Below are 12,327 nucleotides of genomic sequence, written 5' to 3'. Positions count from 1 at the left end.
GTTGTACGGTATATCTGCGAAGCTTGGCCTCAATTCGTCGTGATGTTGTCCAGTCTTGGGGTCGCTTAGAACGTCTAGCTATTCTTTGAGCTCGCCGGGATGCGGCGCGAAGGTTCAAATATGTCAGGTCTGGGACTGGTTTTGTTGTTGGGAGCGTTATTTGCTTAGTGGCGACTTTGAAGGCGGTGGTTACGGCCTCCTCAATTGCTGGAGAATTTTAGCCTGTTAATATCGTGCTAAGGGTTACGCGATAAACGTCCCAGTTGGTAATCTGATGCGTTCTGATCTTCCGTGGAATGGCCGTGATGGGGAGGAGCAAGATGGGCACGTGGTCACTTCCCCATGTATCAGGTTCTGCATTCCAGACCATTTGTATTTCGGGTGATACGAATGTTAGATCGAGAACGCTGTCTGTTTTAAGAAGAGGACGAATGAATGTTGGTGATCCGTTGTTGAGGCATCTTAAGCCTAGATCTTTTGTTACATCAATGAGCGCATTTCCCCTTTGTGTGGTTGTGTCACTTCCCCAAACAGGGTGGTTCGCATTAAAATCTCCGCACCATATAATTGGCCCAGGACAGCGTTTTCTGATCTTTCTCATTTCATCGGGGTCCCATGGTTGGTGAGGACGTATGTAGCTTGAGACAACAGTAATATCACGCTTGTCCATTCTTATTGTTACGGCTGAATGCTCACTGTATAGAGTGTTCAAGTCGCTAAGGTCGATTTCCATTTGTTTGAGGTGATTCTGCACGAATATAGATGCCCTAGACTTCCCGTCGAGGTGCGGTGTCTTACTGTGATATTGGACGTATGGGGATAATCGATGAGGTCCTGGTTGCACATACGTTTCTTGAAGAGCAAGAACATTTGGTTGAAGCTCCAGGAGGCGGCGACGAAGTTCGGAAAGTCGAGGTCGGAGAGTATTAACATTCCACTGGATGATCGATGGAAGCATCTTGATACGACCCGGCGCTACCGACGCGCGCACAGGGGATCCTGCAGCGTTGCTCTCAGGCATCGCTGTGTTGAGAATTTTTCACGATTCCGACGATAGCTGTCTCAAAGAGCATCATTCCTTGTAAAATTGTCTTCAATGTGCTCGGTGGCATTTGTGCAATGGCACTCCGCAGTGCAGAGAAGATGAAGCCTATTAAGCTATCGGCGGATGTGGCTGATTCTTGCGCTGGCTCCTCAGACACACGTCGACCAGAAAGTACATCACTGTATGCAAGGTTTCTATTTGGTCTAGTCTGGGTCATTTCTTGTTGGTCCTTCTTCGCATCTGACTTTCCTGAGTTTCCTTTATCAGTGGTTGGAGAACGTTTAGAAGAAATATTCATTGACCTCGATGCAGCTCTTTTTGGCGAGTCCTTCTTAGGTTGATTTTTTCGTCCTGCTTGCGCATGGGAACGATCTGCGTGCGTTGTTTCTTTTTGGAGCGCAGGATATTCTTCTTGTGCTACAGGTAGTTCACGTTGTGTTTCAACAAGCTTTGGTCCGTGAATGAAAGTTTTTTTCCTTGTAAGTGCTGCTAGGCGTACCTTGCAATTTGCATAAGAAGCAGGATGGTCACCGAGACAGTTCGCACATTTGGTGGGAAGTGTGCCAGGGCATTCTTTGGACGAGTGTGGTTCTCCACATCTTTTGCATTTTGTTTTCCCCTTGCAGTACTTTGCAATGTGGCCGAGGGCCTGGCAGTTGAAACACCTTGGAGGTGCTGCAATGTACTCGGTTACCTCGTGCCGTGTGAAGCCGAGGTTGATCTTGTCCGGTCGCTCGGTGTTTGGACGGAATGTTAGAACCACTCGGTCGGTCGGTTGGGCAACATCTGTTGCATTTTCGCGTCGCTGGTAGAGCCGACGAGCGGCGATCACACCGGCTGGTCCCAGGAATTCGTTAAGGTCATTATCAGTGTACCACTTTGGTACCCCTTTGATTAGACCGAAGTTTTGTAGGTACGCTTTGGGTATTGTTGCTTGTACCGGGATCCCACAAAGGGAGTGCACTTTGAGAAGTCGATGCACAGTCGGTACTTCTGAGACATCAAGTAAAAGACCTCCCCTCGCTGTGAAACGATGTCTCACGATGGGCGCGCCAGCCAGTGTCTCTACTTCAGCAGACAATTTCAGCGGGTTTTGTTGCTGCAACCGCTTATCCTCCTGCACGGGCGTTAGCAGGACTGGAACCCCTGTCGTCCTCTGTCGACGATGTTGCACTAAGGTGAACTCAGAGTCCTCTCCGGCTTCCGTCTCTTCCATTTTTTCCGGGTGGTCGTTCACTGATATCTCCTCATCATCACCGTCTCCCTTACGTCGCTTAGTTTGGGGGCTTACTTGTGTTCCATTGTAGGTATGGTCTGATTCGGTAATATCCGAGGTCGTGGCTGGGGGATGTCCATCGGCACAGGACATACCAGGTGTACCCCTGCCTCGAAAGGCCAAGGTTGACTTGAATGGGCGTCTTAAAATATACGTGTCGAAAAATTCAAACAAGAGAAGAAAAAATGGCGACCTAGTCAAATAGGATTCTTCTTCCTCCTTTCTTTCGGGCACAACGCCAGCGCTATTTTCGCGTAAGGGACAAGTAAGGATTTCGCCTTAAAAAAAACATGCGATCGGAGGGCCAAGTTCAACGCCTGGGGGGCTAAGCTCGCCTTCGGCGGGAATCTCTCCGATGCGACATCACGAGCGAGGGGAGGAGCTTCTTTTGACTCCGCCCCGGCGAGTTTCCCACTCCTCCTCTTACATTTCCAACCCCCCCGGCGGCGGCGAGTTCCCCAGCGTAGCTCTGATTTGTCCCTACGCTCCGCTCCTGGGTTCAATCCTCACCCCTGCCCCTTTGGATCTTGATGATCAACGCACCGGCGTGCGGTCGTGTATCACTCACTACTGCGTGGTGCACGTCAAAGACCCCAGGCTAGCGGTTGTACTGCACTGGCTAAATGTCTCATCTACAGCTGGGAGACAAGTCGCACATTGAGGCAGACCAAATTTTAGGCTCTAGAAACATACACAGAACCCAATTTTTTTTTATTTAAATCGTAAATGACATAAGAATCGGTAACAGCGCGGATCCAAATGATACAAATATTGCTTGGATATGGGCTAGGTGTTTAGACATTGTGATGGTTTGCTGCGGTGCGTAGGTGCAAGAAAAACGCACTTGGTAAAGATTTAAACTAAAGCAAAGAATAGGCGAAAAACAACATACAGGAATGACGCAGACTAACAACTCTGTAACTTCTTTCTCATCTTTCTCCCCCCCACGTCGCTACACAGCCACAATATGTTTTTCAGAAAAGGGTGCACGTGGAGCGAAAGCTCGCGCTGCAGAACCCAGGGGCCTGGTTTCAATCCCCACCCCTGCCCGTGTCGATCTTAAAGGGGCACTGACACCCCAAAGGTCGTATTTATTTTTATTGTCTAAAACGATGCAAGTTGCAGCCATAGACACGCAAAAAAAAACCGCATCGCGAAAAAAAATTTTCCCGCGCGCACGCGCGCCTTTTTATTTTTGGCGTTTGATTTTCCCGCCTCTCGCCTCCTCGCTTCTTTTGATCGGTGACGTCAAAAATCAGGAAATTTAGAAGTTTTGTAGGCGGCATCTTTATAACATTTAATGACGGCAATCCTAAAACATGTTTTTTAACGCAATTGCGAACGCACTACGGCCCTTCTTTTTGAAATACCAAAAATCGGGAGTTCGTTGTGGTGCCGTCTCCTGGATTTGTATCCTCCAACGGAAAACGGGCGACACCGCTCAAAACCGGTCCGCCGCAACGCCGGCGCTAGCCGGCGCTCGCTCCTTTCCTCCTCGCTTTGGGTCGCCATGGCAACAGCAGGGAGTGGTGACAGGAAAGGGGACTCTCAGGTCTCCGCAATTTTTGACGTCAAGGCACCGGCGCCGATCGCGCGGGAACTTCGAATTCGGCATTTGGAAATTGTTTTTTTACTTCACGAATACTGAGTTCCCAAATTTCAAATTTTGAGGGTAATGTCCCGGCATCGTTTTCGACCGTTTCGGATAATAAAAAAAAAATATGATTTTGATGTGTCAGTGCCCCTTTAATGAGCATCGCACCGGCGTGCATTCGTGTATCACTACTGCTTGGTGCACGTTAAAGACCCCAGGCTAGCGGTTGTACCGCACTGGCTAAATCACTTATCTACAGGCAACAATGTCGCCATGTTCTGGCATGTTCTGGCATGTTCTGCCGTATAAACAACTAACGACCGATTTGTTCGTCAAAATACGCTGTGGAGGGAGAAAGATGAGAAAGAAATTACACAATTGTTAGTCTGCGCCATTCATGTAGATTGCTTTTCTTTTATCCTCTTTTACTTTAAATCTTATCAAGTGCGTTTCTCTTGCATCTACGCAGCGCAGCAAACCATTACAATAATTGTAAAAGCCTGTAGGTAATGATAAATTGCGTTCCTGGTTGCAGATTGCCGTAAAAACTCATTTGTTTCTAGGATTCACTTTGTAGAATTTGGCTGTAGGATTCACGACGGGGGCGACGGTTCATTCACGGCTCCATCGCCTCAAGCCCGGTTCGCCACGCAGTTCATCGCACAGCCACCTTACCACGTTTTTCGAGAGACGATAGTGTTGTTGAAAATGAACGTCGTCCATGTCAAACACATTGGCATGGTTTAAATACCTATGCCGACGGCAAAACACGAACGAAAACGCTGCCATTTTGGACGCTTCTCCCTGATCTCGCGCCCAACTCGCCCAAACTCGCCTAGGTCGAAGCCGGCAGGCTTTTCCCATCCGCGGCGGCTTCTGCCACGTCACAATGACGTCACCGCATCTCGCCGCGAGTTCCGAATATGCAACTCTCCGACCGCCTCAAACCCTCCGTTTAACGTCACGATCTAGGGAGTGTCGGCGCGTGTCGTCATGCACGGCGCCGACCAATCGCGGCGGTCGGCGAGTTTGGCGGAGAACTCGCCTCGATCTTGCCGCGCCGAGCTTAGCCCCCCTGCTCGGCCATCGGCGCAATTGGTTTCTTCTTTCTCTGCCTGCCTGTTTAGGACAGGCAAAAAAACAAAAAAAAGAACGCTTTAGAAATCATGTTGTTCCAGAATCTACCTGTCTGGTCAATTGACAAGCCTGCGAAGACATGACGACGACAGATTTTATTTGATCAAAAAGTAACTGAATACGTTACTCGTTACCAATTCTCAAAAGGAACGCGTTAGGAAACCTCAAAAAGTATACTTTTCTCGTTACTTTGACGACCAAATATACAAGTGCTTTTGTTTCATGGTTTTAGTGTATTCTTTTCAGTAGTCGTTACACTTAATCACTAGCTACCTCTCCAAGTTGCTATCGGTTATGTTTCCCCACTTTCTTGAGAATACATCTCCGGCGACGCTGAAGAGTCGTTCAACTGACGCGCTCGAAAGAACGGCAGTGTTTGTGCATCAGGAAAAACTAGTAGATATGGGACTCCTCTCTCTCCTTCGTTCGCTCTGCTTCTAAAGATTTAATTTAACAATGGGTTATGCGCCTTCCCGCGTTGGAAACCTCCGGGTTTGCATTCGGTTTGCACACGATTTCAGAAGATTCAACCAACGAACCTTGTTGTGTCCACTGGGTGAGGGACGTTCCTAGCAAAGTTCGACTGACGTGTTCTGTGATAAACGTTGCTACACTGTCGTATTGTTTAGCTATTTTCTGGGTTGCCCATCTGCCCTCGCCATAATAGACGCGTTCCCAGGTTGGAATTAAAACGGGGCTGTCTAAACGGTGTTCACGTTACTGTTCAAAAGTAACGAAATGCCGTTACTCGTTACTTGGTTTTAAAAGTAACCGAGTACGTCACATGTTCTTTTCTAGAAAAACAACTAAATTCGTTACTCGTTACCGAAAAAAACAACCGCATCTCCACGGGGTGAATGATGTTGATTGGGGCGAAGCTCTGGTGGTGCATGTCTGCGTAGACGCTGAGCCGCAGCATGCCGAGCCTTTTGTTCGTTTTCATCCATGTCACGCTGCGGTCAAATGCTCAAATGCGTATATTGGCGACGTGCGCGATCGAAAGCGTCGCTGTGGTCGGCCTTCCGCGATTGGCCGAATGCTGACTATGACGTCAGCAAAGGTTTTCTCATCGACGGAAATAAGAGGAATGGAAGAACGTCAATTTCGACTAGTTTGTAGTGTTGCTTTAAGAGCGCGATGATTTCAAGCTTCCACCATGCTCCTTACGGACACCATCGAACTTGTTGTTTTCAAGGTAATGACGTCACGAAAGGTAATCATAGGAGGGCGCCACTAAAACATCTCGCCGCTAATAACCACGTTCCATACCGCACATTCTCTTTCTGACATGGATGAAAACGAACGAAAGGCTCGGCATGCTGCGGCTCACCATCTACGCAGACAAGCACCACCAGAGCTTCGCCCCAATCAACATCATTCACCACGTGGAGATGCGTTTTTTTTTTTTCCTACACGAGCACAGGAGCACGTGCTCGTGAGCACGTGAACGCGTGAGCTCATGAGCAGGAGCACGCGCACCCGACGGCGGACGGACATACGGACATGGCTAGCCCTAAGGAGCTTCGCCCCTAAAAAGTAAATAGGTATAGAAGTAACGCATTTCGTACATGTCTGCTCTTGAAGTACATACCCACCCCGTTACTGAGAAGTAGCCATTGGGCCCCTATTTTACCAGTACCAATGCAGAGCGCATATCATGCCATAGAGTCATAATGCCATTCTGCAGCAGCTACGTAAATCAAATCATGTCAGGGGTGCAGTGGAGGATTGGTAACCTGGCGGCTTGGCGGTTCCTGCTCCTCACAAATCGGAATCTAGAAGACGACGCGAAGGCTCTCCCAACTTTCGCGTTCCTCATTTCGAACTCATCCTCATCACCATATATAGTGTAGCCAAATGCCCATTAAAAAAAAAAAAAAAAAAAAGAAAACGAGTGAAAGGTAAATTTTAGAGTATTTTTATTCCATGAATCTGAATATCACGTTCGTTTTCCCCGAAGATGTATAACTAAGCGTGAGAGAACACGAAAGACCTCCGACCAGTCGTGACGTCATACCCAGGTCTTTGGGCCGCCAAGCGCGTGTCGCTCGTGTGGGCAACGCGTGCAATTGCTAGCTTGCCATGTATATTCCCCGCATTGACACCAGTGGTGGCGTCTCTTTCTGACCTTCTTGAAAATAAAAAGAGTGCTCGTGCACAGCTTTGATAGGCGCCACGGTGTAAGATACACCCTTTATGTGAGGACACGGCGGGGCTGGACGCGCGGCGCGAGGAATCAGATAGTGTTCGTTCGACGGGCATCCGAAAGGCTGCATCATTCCGCGGCCACAGTTCCCGTAGAGCCCCTCTATCCTGGGAAAAGTGGCGCCATTCATTGTTGTGGAAATGCTCGAGGCACGTGCCGCGCGCCACTTCTGGGGAATTCATGGCGTCTGAAATCTAGCTCAGTGCTGCGCTGTGCCACCATGATATTCCCAAAAGCTGCACGCTGCACATGCCTCGTGCATCGACGAAGCTTGCGCTACTTTCGAAACATGAAGGGGCTTTACGTGCCCGCGGCTGACCGTGTCGCCGGCGGCCAAACGGCGAAACTGTGTGAGATCAAAAATAAAAAAGATCTCGTTGCCATGACACCCCGGTACACCGTGGTCTTTCTGCACGTGCGACAACCTCGCTGGAGCTCTGCGCGTGTGGTACATGAGGCAGCACGAGCCGTCTTGTACGTGACCACGGGTCGACGAGTCACCTACCGGCGGCACTTGAAACCATATATGTGTGAGAGAGTGAAGAGCGAACGTTATCGGGCACGTCGCGTGGAGCGCGCTGTCCTCACCTGAGGAGTATTATCTTACGCTGTGATAGACGCTGAAGATGCGCGTAGACTTCGAAAACTGGATATGACGTCACGCCTCAGGAAGGAGGGGCTTCAGTGGTACATTAAAAATGATTTTCTGCAGCCTATGCGCACCAAATAGAATCTCAGTTTTCATGATCCTGGAGGCCAAAGGAAGACAATGTAGGTGTTTATATTCGACTACAAAACCGCTTAAGTTTTCCATTGAAAACGTCAAAAATTAATGCTTTTTTAAATTAAATTTATTGTAGAAGCTAGTGTTAAGAATCGTGTGTAATGTTGCCTTTGATTTCTATAGGGTCATTCTATGCCAAAGGAGACGCGACAATTTTTATTTCTTTACGCCAAAATAAATTTGCACAAAGAAGCCTCCGAGCTCCAAAAAAACATGCTTTTTTTTTGTGAAAAAATATAACCTTTTTTTTTGCTGTTATCATGCTCTAAATTTCTTGAATTTGCATAAAACCCACGTTGTTAAAAAAAAAAAAAAAAAACATTGTAAAAAGACAGTTGCGTACCACGCAAATTTAGGTGGGCGCATAATTGCTTAATAACATGCACTATCTTACACGAAAAGACAAACATTTAAAGATGCCATTTTGAGTCCAAATAGGAGCTCCAAAAAAAAGAAACTCTCCGAGATTTTTTTTTTTTTTTTTTTTCAAGTTAGATTTGGGTATAAGCGACAATATTTTCTTCCTCTGTTCTCTCGAAACGAATAATTGAATTGGTCGCATCCCTTTTTCAAAGCCTCGTTTTATTGTGGTTTAATTCAATGACAAAATCTCCCGTTTTTGCAGAAAAGGCCACATTGAGAGCCAGAAAAAGCAGCGTGGGCAACGGTGCCCGGAACTTTCGAAATAGCCAAAAGTTCAATCCACCGCATCTGTTCAACTTACAAAAAAATAAAAAATAAATAAATAAATAAATAAATAAAAAAGAACTACTTTTCGCTGTTGTTGAGAAATTATTATTATTTTTCTTTTTTTAAAGATGGGCCTTTCCGACCATGACTCCAGGCGCCCGCCTGCCTCATAAAGGCGACGCGCCCGGCGTTCGCCAGCGAGGCGTCAACGGTGTGAGGCGCCGGCGCAAGGTCTTCAACGCTCCGCTGAAAACACGTTTTATTCAGTTGAAGTGGACGTTATTCTGACGTTTATGAATTTGTATCAGTCTTTGCGTTACGTGATACTGGCGTCTTAGTTTTACTCTATACTTCTGCCCATGCAACTGCCGACGAACGCAGGCTCGCATCGTCTGCTTCCCGAGTTTGAGAATGTGTATTGCGCGTCGGCCTCGTCTGTCCTATGTCCAGATATGAAAACAATTCAGGACTGGATAACTCTTCACCGATCAGAAGTGGTGACGATGATGTCGCTTCTTTTAGCTTTTGGCTGTTTCGAAAGTTTCGGGCGCCGCTGCCCACATTTGTAACTAACCTGTGACCAGGGGCGGGTCCAGAACTCCGTTTAAGGGGGGGTCGGGGGGGGGGGGGGGGGATATTTGTAGATTCCGAGTCAAGAGATCCAACGAGTCAAAAGATCCAACGCGTCAAAAGATCCATTATTGAACCTTCTGACTCGTTGGACCTTTTGACTCGTTGGACCTCTTGACTCGCCGTGGATCTTTTGACTCGTTGGACCTCTTGACCCACATTGGATCTCTTGACTCGTGTTTGGCGAGTCAAAAGATCCAGCGAGTCAAAAGATCCATTTTGGACCTTTTGACTTGTTGGACCTCTTGACTCCCTGCCCGATCATAGGGAAAAGGGGGGGGGGGGGGGGGGGCTCTGAAGAAGAGCAGTAAAAGAAAGAAAAGCAAAACTAAGATTAATTACGGTTTTTGGGTGACAAAGAAGGGCGTGACGGTCACCGCACTGGCAGCGGGGGGAGGGGGAGGGGGAGAGAGGGAGGGAGGGAGAGAGGGAGGGGAGGGGAGGGGGGAGGGGGGGAATCCCGTGACTAATAACCAAGTAACAGAAAAGAGGGAGATGAGAGAAGAGGATACATTGGCCTCGGGGACGAGAGGTTCTGAAATCCTGAATGGCTGCCTGTGTCACGGCGCCGTGCATTTTACATTTCAATCGGCTGGTGACCAACGACATCTCTTCGTGCGGCATGCTTGACTAACGCAGGAATTTCGCGAGAGTCGTGCACGCTGAAGAGTCGCGGGGACGCAGTTTGTTTCTCGAATTTAGAAATCAACTAACTGTTAATCGGTGACTGAATGACGAGGCACGTATGGTCCAACATGCGGTGCTGACGTCCCGCCCTGCTGTGGTGCTGCTATCGGCATTGCGCACGCGCAAACGGTCCACTTGACGCGTTCCCTGTGCACGTGCAGTGCCCCCACCTCGTGCGGAAGCTGTGCCCTTCCCCACACCTCTTGGAGGCTTCTATGGAACAGCGTCTTATACGCCACATGAGCTCAACTGAGAGGAAGGGTTGTGTGGATAATTTAGACAGCATTATGTTTGGCAGCCCTCCATGCAAATAGTCAACATGTCACAGTATCTTGCCGGTCAGTGCTGCATGACTGCTGACTGGCACCACGCTGTATGGAAAACCAGCATCGACGTGCGTTCGTGTAACCACTACTGCGTGGTGCACCTAAAGACCTCAGGCTATACTCCGTTTCACCTAATGATTGACCGCAGCCTACGCTAGAAGCCGAGAGCGTCACGGGACATCTCGCCCCGCGCGACGTCTTGAACACCTTTGTGTTCGAGGCATTTTAGACGTTTAGAGTAGGAGAAGGACCCTAGCTAATACCCCTTGTCTTGCTGTGCGTGCGCACGCTTCACTGGCTCGTGTCCAGGTTGAGCAGCATTGATCAAAAGCCATGCACACTTTTACTCGCCTTTTGATGTATTGCGATAATACGTAGATATATATATATATATATATATTTTTTTTTTTGCATAAACACGTACATTATATATTAATTCTCCTTTTAATGTACGGCACCTAGTCAATTTTGTCCGTGACAACTGAATTACTTTGTTCGCACGTAACAAAGCCGAGAAGAAAACAACTTCGTAACTTCCATATTTTCGCGACACATTTGCAACCTTGCATCCCATGATTCATTACTGCAACCGCTTATCAAATGCTAATTTAAATTTTGATATACCTTATATCAAACCTGAAAGTTTAGTTTATTAAAAGGGAAAAGTTTACCATAATATCGACCCGCCTTTAAAATATATATATATATATATATATATATATATTTTTTTTTTTTAATTATTATTTTGAATTATTTTTCGTCATACTGTCTTCCGATTGGCCAAGTTCGATATCTTACCTGAATGAAAAGAACCGGTGAATTTTCCGGAGTTCCTCTCTTCGAAGTGGCCATTTAAGGCGCATCCTAAAGTAGCCTTGAAACGATTTTCCTACTTCTGCTAAATAGAACCGACTGCCGTCAGTCGGGTGCTTTCGATTCCACAATCACGTCATCCAGCTTTGCAAAGGCACGACTGAAAGCAGCAGTGCCCTTTTATCTTCGCACTTTCACAATTTCACCGCGACCAAGAAGTTTCTGAATCAGTGGCGGTCTGTGCGAGTATACTTTACACTCCGTGCGACGCGACTGGCGCGCCGCCGCGCGGCCGGTACCGAAGGTAGGCAGCGAGAACCCCAGAGAAAACGAAACCGAAACCACGCCGCGTACGTTGGTACGCATTGAAGTCGGAGTGGTACGGTTGCGCTGGGTTCACAGCATGAAGTGCTGCCTGTGCTGCGTCGTTAAGTGTTTCAATAGTTATGCGTCGTTTCTCGTGGAGACAAAGTTTCACAATTTTTTACCTCGCCGATGTTTTGTGCGACAGCGACAACGATGGAGCCATGCCGTACGACGTGAGAAATTTGGTCTCCCGATCTTGTCTGCCACTGTGTCGGCACGGCTGACATATTCTACACTGCCGCTTTGCGCTCTGCGTTTGTTTTCGTACCAGTAAAGCCTACATGTGTCAGCGCCGATGGGACGAACCCACACTCGCAGGTATGCAGTGCCAATTTCGTTAGAGCAATGCCCCCCAAAGAAGTTTCGTCCCCATCGTACGTGTTGATGATATTTCCGGACAAGTATGGCACGCAATCTGTGCTTCATGAAGAAAGGTTCGAAAGGTAAAAAAGGTGACAAATATAAATCTAAAGAAAACAACAATGAAACTCTGAATCACTGGAGAATCGACGTTTGGGAATGGAAGTTTATGTGGTGTGCTTTCTTTCTTGACCAGCCTCCTTTTGGATGTGGAAACGCTGACACCCCGAGTTCTGTAGACAACATTTGTTTTCTCGGCTTTAGAGCCACCTATCGCAAAGTGGTTCGAACTGGAAGTACCGTCCACTGGTCTCTTCCTACCTGTAAAGTGTGCCCCTCCCACGATGAGTGGTATTATCTGACAGCCTTTGACGGTCAAAGCCAGTTCCCATTTAGTTACGCCGCCCAAACTA

The 12,327-nt window shown here is 47.8% G+C and overlaps 1 protein-coding gene across 1 annotated transcript; it reads right to left on the bottom strand.

Moving 5' to 3' along the window:
* Positions 1–998: 998 nt before the first annotated feature.
* On the bottom strand, positions 999–2,414 carry LOC115331195. Its single transcript, XM_040206888.2, has one exon. The coding sequence runs from the start codon at positions 2,412–2,414 to the stop codon at positions 1,014–1,016; it is 1,401 nt and encodes a 466-aa protein (XP_040062822.2). The 3' UTR covers positions 999–1,013.
* Positions 2,415–12,327: the final 9,913 nt, after the last annotated feature.

The sequence above is a fragment of the Ixodes scapularis genome, unplaced genomic scaffold, assembly GCF_016920785.2.
Source record: "Ixodes scapularis isolate PalLabHiFi unplaced genomic scaffold, ASM1692078v2 PGA_scaffold4__175_contigs__length_147842914, whole genome shotgun sequence".
NCBI lineage: Eukaryota > Metazoa > Arthropoda > Arachnida > Ixodida > Ixodidae > Ixodes > Ixodes scapularis.
Note: the sequence above shows the minus strand (reverse complement) of the source record. Positions and strands in the feature narration are given on the sequence as shown.

Excerpts from the sequence above, each read along its gene's own strand:
- LOC115331195 (XM_040206888.2), bottom strand. The coding sequence starts at position 2,414 with ATGTCCTGTGCCGATGGACATCCCCCAGCCACGACCTCGGATATTACC.